The 9,302-nt window shown below is 47.8% G+C and overlaps 1 protein-coding gene across 1 annotated transcript; it reads right to left on the bottom strand.

The window, feature by feature from the left end:
- Positions 1-916: 916 nt before the first annotated feature.
- LOC123498225 lies at positions 917-3,697 on the bottom strand. Its single transcript, XM_045245388.1, has one exon. The coding sequence runs from the start codon at positions 3,695-3,697 to the stop codon at positions 917-919; it is 2,781 nt and encodes a 926-aa protein (XP_045101323.1).
- Positions 3,698-9,302: the final 5,605 nt, after the last annotated feature.

The raw sequence follows: 9,302 nt of genomic DNA, 5'->3' as shown, positions 1-9,302 counted from the left end.
CATGGCTATATTGTCATCCAAAGGATGGGCAGTGAATTCCATTGACATTAAAGCTGCATTCCTACAAAGTGAACACCTTGAGCGAGAAGTGTATCTTGTTCCCCCTGATGAGGCTGGTTGTGATGACAGTTTGCTATGGAAATTGAAAAAATGTGTCTATGGCCTTAATGATGCTGCTAGGAATTGGTATCTAACAGTGAAGTTTCTTGTTAAAGACGGGATGTATTCAGGTGAAAACTGACCCTGCAGCATTGTATTGGCATTGTGAAGGAAAACTGTGTGGAATGTTTTTGATGCATGTAGATGATTTTTTGTGGGGAGGAACTGAGAGATTTGAAAATATTGTCATTGCTCAGATCAGGAGGCATTTTCAAGTTAGGGAACAAAATGACACTGTTTTCAGATACATAGGAATGAATGTTGTACAAAATGAACTTGGTGTAACACTTAAACAAAATGAGTACTGCAAGACTTTAGACTGTGTTAATGTGAGTGCCATGAGAGGACTTAATAAGAATGTGGAGTGTAATGAAGAAGAAAAGAAGAATTTTCGGAGTCTAGTAGGCCAACTAGGGTGGTTATGTACCAACTCAAGACCTGATTTGTCATATGATGTTGTGGTGTTCAGCAAAAAGCAGTCAGCAATCCAGTGATCTTTATTCCCTTGGTGTACCGAGGTGTGGGGCGACTACACAGCTCGCCTTCTGCTCTCCCACTGACCCGACGCCTCGCGTCACAGTCGTCCTCACTTCCCCTCCCATAACAAGCAATTAACTAGGTAACTAGGTACAAGTGTAAGAGCCAACGACACCCAAGTATTTAACCCATCACCTACACACATCATAGTACATTACAACACAGAAACATATACATTACATTACACACCCCCCTGATCTCCAGGATCACAACAATATCGCTACGGAGGGTGCCGCTCACGGGTACTCCTTCGAAGCACGGCTTCTCGTGGTGCCTCAGGTGGGGGTTCAGCCACCTGCGGCTGCAGCAGCTGGCTTTGCGCGTCAACATGAAGCGGGGGTTCATCTTCTACTCCCGGTTCATCTGGAGTGCCAGCTTCGTTCACTGAGAGGCTGCTGCGGTGTCTCAAGTCCCTGACGTGTCGTGGGACTCCATCAACCTCTACCACCTGCGGCGAGTTCACCCTGGTGACGACGCCGGGCTGCGATGCTGAGGTGCAGCGCTCGCCCCGCCTCCGAACCCACACTGTATCGTCAACCGTGTAGTTCTGAACGGCACGCTGTACCTGATCGTGCCGCACGCAGTCTCGTACTCGGTACCGGTAAATACCACTCACGGGAGCTGATGCCACAGTTTCCCCGTCCCGGGGTGTCACGTTGTACAGGTGGACTGCCTCAGCAACGGAGCAGCCCTTCCTCGCTGCTATCACCTTCACCGTGCGATGGTTCCTTTCCACGATGCCGTTACCAGACGGTGCGTATGCCCCTCTGAAGCGCAGCGACACGCCCCAGCGCGCCGCGAAAGCTGCGAATCGCCGGCCTCGGAAGACAGTGTCGTTGTCACAGAGCAGTTCCGCCGGCGCTCCTCGCTCGCAGAAGACTTGTTCCAGGTGACTGACGACGGTGTCCGCATGTGGACGACGTAAGTGCCGCCACGCAGCGAACCGAGACGGCCCGCAGTCGACAAGGGACAGGTAGGCGCTACCGAGGTAGTGGGTAACATCTGTCGCCAGACGCCACCACGTCTCAGTCACACTCAATGACCCGTGCTGCCACTTCGCCGGCGCTGGGTCGATCTTGCGGCACACCTCACACTGCCGCACAGTAGCACGTGCTTCAGCACGCGTCACTGCTCGTGAGATGTCACGTCGTGCAAAGAAGAATGTGCGTCGCACGCCGGGATGGCCAGCACGTATGTGAACGTCAGCGACACTCGCCACGCTGCTATACCGACTGCTAGCTGCTGATGCTGCTGCTACCGCTGCTACACTCACTGCCGATCCGTCTTTGTCACCTCGCACCCACTCCCCTGGGACTCGCGTGAGGGCGTCGGCGCGGTTCTCTGAGGAGCGTACGAGCGTCACAGACATGACCAGCTCAAGTTCCGTCACCAGCTGCCGGATGACATCTATCCGACGGCGAATCAGCATCTCCCCATGAGCCTTGGTGCGAAGACGTGCCCGGCCACTCAGCGCATCGTCAATCCAGCGGTAGACAGTCGCAGAGTCTGTTCGCAGATCGATGGTTCGCATGCCCCACGCGATGGCCAGATTGACGCCACGAACTGCTGCGTCCAGCTCAGCCATGTTAATGTGGGAGCTCTCATCTCTTCTAATCCAGCATGCGTCCTCGATGGCAGCTCCTTGCGGTGTTTCCACAACAACACCGGCAGCGATAGAGCTGGCGTCGGTCCACACCACTGCCTGGTCTCCATGCACGCACCATTGCCCACAGCACGGATCTTCTTTGGACAGCCTGCTTGACACGTACTCCATCTGCTCGCACAGCGCGTCATCCCCCGTCACGTCGTCCCAGCCCCGGGTACTAGCGTTCACCTGCCGTTTTATCCATGCCACTGCCGGTCGCAGCCAGCCGCCCACCGGCAAATGAGCGATCAGTCGCCCGCACCACGCAAACACTGCACGGCGGGTCACTTGTTTCGGTGGCGCGGCAACTGCGTTGTCTCGCGTCCATTGCAGTTCCCCGTTCACCGGACGTACGCGTAGACCCAGCAAGCGTGCCCCGTCCGCCACACGGACTGGCTGTTTACACTCCAGCCCGTAACTCGCGAAGTGTGCAGCAACCTGCTCTGCACTGACCAGGTCTTCATTCACGAGCAGGTCGTCTACGTACGGCAAAACTGCTTGTTCGATCTTAGAGTCTTGAGCCAGGATGGTCTTGACAACTGCTTTCATAACTTGTGGAGCGATGTTGAGGCCAAATCCAAGGCGCGTTAAGCAGTACCGCCAACCTCTCACCATCACGGTCTGGAAAGGCCACAACTGCTGATCTACACGCACCTGTAGATACGCCTTGCGTAGGTCAAGGACGGACACGTTCTCTCCATGCCGGCGCCACTTCCTTAGTTGGTCAGAGCATACGTCGCTGTCGGCAGTGAAGGCAGTCACGCAGTCATTTAGCTCACGGTAATCGAGTACGGGCCGCACCTTACCGCCATTGTTCTGCCGCACTACCATGAGCGGTAGAAGCCCCCGAGGTGCCCCGTGCTGCTGCTCATCGTGAGGTACAAGCCAACCACTTGTAATCCACGACTCCAGCTCCTGGCAGAACGCCTGTCGCATGGAAAGGGGCACGTTGTACTGCTCCACTGTGTTGCCGAGACAGTCAGGGGCAGCACCATTCGTCCACTTCCACGTGACGATCCACGTCCGACTCACTGTGTTGAACTGCACGCTGAAGTCAGGGGCGTCCACCACCAATGGCGCAGGGCCAGCGGTGCCACACAACCGTCGCTGTCCAGCGCCGCAGAATTGAACATCAGAGGCAGACTTCACCGTGACTCCACCAAGTGCCTCGATGCCTGCGATGCCAAGTACAACATCCGCGCCCAGGGGAGGCTGGCTCACCACCAGTGCTTCGAGTCTGGCACACAGGCCAGCAGGAGTCTCCACAGACACCTCGCCGACTCCAGTACACCGGAACGTGTCTCCACTGATGGTCGTTACGCTGGTGATCCGCGGTTGCCACCGCATGCAACACATGATGGTCTCGGTGCTGCCTGTGTCAACGAGCACTTGACAACGACGTCCGTTGACTAACAGCTGCACCACTGGCAACGCGCCGCTCACTGGTTTCCGGAGGAGAACGCTGGCGCTGATGCGTCCCCTCCTACGTCGTTTCCCGTCCACGGGCATGCTGCAGCAAGATGCCCCGGCCGGCCGCAATTCCAGCAACGACGAGTGCGCCTCGGTGCTCTCACTTGTTGCTCGTGAAGCTGCTCTCTGGCCGTTGTTGGTTGACCACGAGCCTGTGTCACTACAGCTCCAGCAGCCACACCAGCAGCTACACTCACATCAGAGAGTACAGCACGAGCCCGGGCCAGCACACTAACCAGGTCGAGGTCTTCGGCCCTACATCCAGCGCGAACTGTTCTGCGAATGTCATCTGGCAGTCCAGTCACGAAGGCACAGGCGAGGGCATGCTCCGGGACTCCCCCAAACAAAGTTGATAACCTCCGCAGCTCTGCCAGGTAGACGTCGGCGGACTCACCCGGCCGGAGGCGGCGTGTAGCGAATGCCTCGTACGCCGCGTACTGGTCCAAAGCGAACGCCGCGTACAAGGCGTCACGCACGGCTTCTGGAGAACAGCGGCTGGCTTGAGAGAGTTGTGACCACACGGCGAACGCGCCACCAGTCAGGCGCAGCGGTAAGACGGACTGGGAGGCGGCGCCCCGAAGCTCGCACAACATCTCGGCCCTTGTCACCCATTCTACGACGTCCGTTGTACCGTCGAACTCCGGGATGAGTCTAGCGTCAAATGGCGTTGGTGTAGATGGGCTCGCCTTCACGTCTTCCGGGTCTTCGGGCATGACTGCCTAGATAGCTTGTGGTGTTCAGCAAAAAGCAGTCACCAATCCGGTGATCTTTATTCCCTTGGTGTACCGAGGTGTGGGGCGACTACACAGCTCGCCTTCTGCTCTCCCACTGACCCGACGCCTCGCGTCACAGTCGTCCTCACTTCCCCTCCCATAACAAGCAATTAACTAGGTAACTAGGTACAAGTGTAAGAACCAACGACACCCAAGTATTTAACCCATCACCTACACACATCATAGTACATTACAACACAGATACATATACATTACATTACAGATGTATTGGAACTTAGTTGTAAAGTAAACACACCCAAAGTAGAAGATTTGCTTGAGGCAAACAAGTGTCTAAGAAAAGCCTGTACTTTTAAGAGCTCAATGTACTTCCCATGTTTAGGTGATGTTACCAAGTGCAAGTTGGCTGTGTACAGTGATGCTTCACATGCTAATCTTCCTGATGGATTCAGTAGTGCTGGAGGTTTTGTGATTTTTCTTGTTGGAGAGAATGGAAATAGTTGTCCTTTATACTGGGAGGCCAAGAAAATAAGAAGAGTTGTTAAGAGCACCCTGGCCTCAGAAACACTAGCAGCTGTGGAGGCAGTAGATATGGCCTTTTATCTAGGACACATGTTGTCTCAGATATTGTACAACACGGAAAGCAAAATGACAGTGGAGCTCTATGTTGACAATCATTCACTTTTTGATAATGTGTACTCAGTAAAGAGTGTGTCAGAAAAGAGATTAAGAATTGATCTAGCTATTCTCAAAGAAATGATACAAAATGAGGAAGTAAAGATTTTCTGGTTAGAATCAAAAGCACAGCTAGCAGATGTGCTCACTAAAAAGGGAGTCAATCCATTGAAAATAGCTAGAATTTTTGAAAATGGATATTTGTGTATGTAATGTGATTACATATATGTATGTTAAGATAATAGTAAGAGATTGCTCAATTGCATTGTTTTGTTTTTCAGTTAGTATTTGCCTCATTTCTTTTTGTGAAAGTGCTTTGATTTTTTTTTTTTTTTCTTTTTAAGAGAAGGGAGTCTGTTAACATTCATAATGCGCGCCTCGCGCTTCTCTATCGTCAGTTGTTTTCGGGGGTTTGTTTTGATGAGGGTCCTGACAGAGCGAAGGAATGGCGCTTAAGAGGAAGAACTTGTATTCGTGGCTCCAATGAGTAAACGCCAAGAAATTGACTCTCTGCATTTGATTTACCCTGCCACACCTGTATAGACACTTGACACTTGCCTCATCTGTAATAGATGGGGGTATGTCATATGTATGTTCATAAGTCAATTTTTCACAAACGGACTTTGTGGGCTCACCCTGGCATCACAGCCGGAAAGGGCATTCCCTGCGAGGAGCCCGTCGATCTACCCCCCTTCTATATCTGGTGACAGACACTAGACTTTTTTAGTATATATATATATATATATATATATATATATATATATATATATATATATATATATATATATAATGCCTGTTGGTCGCTATAGTCTGACCAGCCTTAATTTACGGCCGTGGGGGGGCGAGCGTTTCTGTACAGTGTTGCCACGTTTTCACTACTGTTGTTCTGTTAATCTCTCTCTCTCTCTCTCTCTCTCTCTCTCTCTCTCTCTCTCTCTCTCTGCTTACCTTTGATTCTTTAGTAAGTCATTTATAATTATATATATATATATATATATATATATATATATATATATATATATATATATAATATATGAGTGGCACGAGGTCAGTCACGTCGCCACCAGCAATGTCAAGGCTGGGTGGTGAAGAGTTGCCGCTCGCAAGTGAATAATGCTTTTTTTTTTCACCTAGGTATTGGCATATACCTACTATTTTGTAAAAATAGAAACTACACATTAGCTTGGCTTACGAATTATGAATGCGATTATACCTCACCCTTGAAATTACTGTAAAAGCCAGTAAATGTGAGCATTTTATCTTATAATTATAGCAACATCTGGTACTACAAGATAAGGCTATTCGGCCTGGCCAGGCCGGGTTCATCAGTATTGCCGCCACTCACAAGACTTCTACTATTTTTTTTTTTTTTTTTACTTTGGATAATAGATTATTTCTTTTTTCCATGCTCATTATCTTATATCTGTAATGCTGATATTATTACACACCCTAAACATACACTAAGTATCATTATAAGTTACTACAGTTGATATCAGCAACACTGTTGAATATGTATGCCATGTTTGTATGGTACTATATAGTTTTTTTTTTTTTTATGCATATGATGGTTACTGTTGATTCAGCCATCTATATACACAAGTCGAAATTTTATACATCTGAAATAATGGTATTTGCGATGCCTTGTACACCAATAACTTCCATTTCACATCTCATTTTTTGGAAACGTGGCAGAACTGTAGAGCTCCCATTGCCCCACCATAGCCGTAAATTAAGCCCGGTCAGACTATAGACCCCATGGTACAATAACTTTTAGATAGGTAGACGCACGAGAACATTATTGGAACCACCAGCTGACTCAGTGACGTCATCCGGTCGTGTAAACAACTCCATATCTTCGAGTGAGTCTACACGTGTGGCAGAATTTGATCTTGAATTGTATGTTTCATGTGCCTTAATATTAATTTCTTATTGTTAGTATGGGCAAAGCTAGATCTTGTGCAGTGTATGGATGCACGCCTGCCAAGTCTAGTAATTTTAAATATTAAAAATTCCCCAAGAACAAGACCATCGCAAGACAGTGGCTCCAAAAATGCTATCGTGCTGACACAGTAAACGTAAATAATGCCGTGATTTGTGAGCAACATTTTAGTTCCGCCCAAATTAAATGCAATTTGAAATATGAGTTATTAGGTTCCCCAGTTCCAAGGAGTTGGAGGGATCTAAAAACTGAGGCAGTCTCTGATCAAAATCTGCCATTTCGTGGACACGATAATGGAAGTGGCCTTTCTGCAGAAAATACAGGTAAGGAAACTTAGATTTACTGGCTAAATCTGATCAGTTTCAACACTCCAAATTAGAAATTGTATAATCTGCTTATGCCTAATGAACGAAATTAGTTCTACTGGTAGCCTAGACCTAGTCCATAATTTACAGGCTATGCCAGCCTTACAGGCTACTGACTGTACCATGGTACAATAACTTTTTGATGTCTCTCGTTATTGTACCATGGGTTTACACTCAAGAATAAAGTACCTATATGAAGTGTGAATAGTTTAGGGCCGATGCAAGCTAAAGGAATGGATTGCCACGTTTAAATAGCGGTATACACTCACGGTCCATTCATATTACATGCATTTCAATGGCTTACGGTCCCCACTGAAATGCATGTTAGTATGTGACAGCACCGTAAACAGAGCGTGACCGTCCCTGTATAGTGTGGATCGCCTCTCGACTCATACGTGCATTAGCCTTTAGCCTCTTGTAGTTTTATATGTAGAGAGAACAGTGAGGTGCTGAGGAAGACGACGAAGGTACATGAAGGCGAAGAGGATCAGAGGAAATCAATGTGCATTATGCAATTATGCATAATGTATATGGCTTGAAAAATCCACTAACAATGTTTTTGAGCCATATCTACTAGGCTATCTGACATGTCTTTATCCGCACAATATCTTGTCTATCGCTATGAAATATCATCAACATTCAATCACTAATGTGTATCATATTTAATTTTCGACTGCATAACTAATGGATCATGAAAAGAAAAAAGTTTTATATTAATTATTCATGAATTATTGAGTAGCAGACTATCGCGATCAGAGCTGGCTAGGCGAGTGGATGACGTCACAGAAACAGCGTTTCAGAAGACTTACCAGTAGGGCTGGGAGTTCAAGACTCTCGTGCGTCTACCTGTCTCGTTATTGTACCATGATAGACCCATACACCTTGGAGCCAGCAGGTGCATGAAAAATGGCGCGCTTTTTCAAAACCACTAACTAGTGACTCCGTATTGAGTTACGTTCCCGCGTTTAAGGGTTAAAATTAAAAACTTTCTTATGAGAAATGTAAGCTAATTTAGAGTGTGGTAGACACTCCTTTCTTTCTTTCTACTTAGCCAGGGACATATCCACAGATATTTTCTTTTCTGTTGACTTACGATGCGCCGAAAGAAGAGCTCACTGGAGGGGAACATTTCGGCGGTTAACTATTTAATTGATTAATTGATACATTTATTGTTGAATTAATAAATAATTACAACAAAGGAGGAGGATGGACCTTGCCACCCACCCCCTGGACAAAGACTTGAAGTTAAAGTATCAAAAATCTAACACTAGACAGTATACATAACAAGAATACAAGTATTTCAATAAATAAATACACATATTGCACACCTTATTGCATAAACATCCTACAGTCTGGGCGCAAACTGAGGATATTCCCTGAGTATATCCCTGAGAGTGGTTGAGGTTTGGAGATGGTCAATGAGGCTATACAAGTCATGTTGACCTTGTGGCCTAAATTTAGCAATGAGAGGATATTCCATGATGCGACGCAGAGTGTGTCCCCTTGGTGTAGCACACAGCACACACCAGGAGATGCACTGACTTCCCAAAAGTATCTGTAGCCTAATCTGAGCCTCATTGCCACCCTGTCATGTGATGCAGTGTGTCTCCCGTAGGTGTAAGCACAGCTCTGGGAGACACGTTCATCGTGAAGACTAGTGCTGCTGCCCCTATGGCAACAAAGCTCCAACTGATCACTAATGCTACTATGTACAAAGTCCTTAACGCTACTCTTAACATAAACCAGAGTGTACTCAGTGCCAGGGTCCACTGTGTCATCTT

The sequence above is a fragment of the Portunus trituberculatus genome, chromosome 47 (assembly GCF_017591435.1).
Source record: "Portunus trituberculatus isolate SZX2019 chromosome 47, ASM1759143v1, whole genome shotgun sequence".
Classification (NCBI taxonomy): domain Eukaryota; kingdom Metazoa; phylum Arthropoda; class Malacostraca; order Decapoda; family Portunidae; genus Portunus; species Portunus trituberculatus.
This window is presented reverse-complemented; position numbering and strand designations above follow the sequence as displayed.

Excerpts from the sequence above, each read along its gene's own strand:
- LOC123498225 (XM_045245388.1), bottom strand. The coding sequence starts at position 3,697 with ATGTGTTGCATGCGGTGGCAACCGCGGATCACCAGCGTAACGACCATC.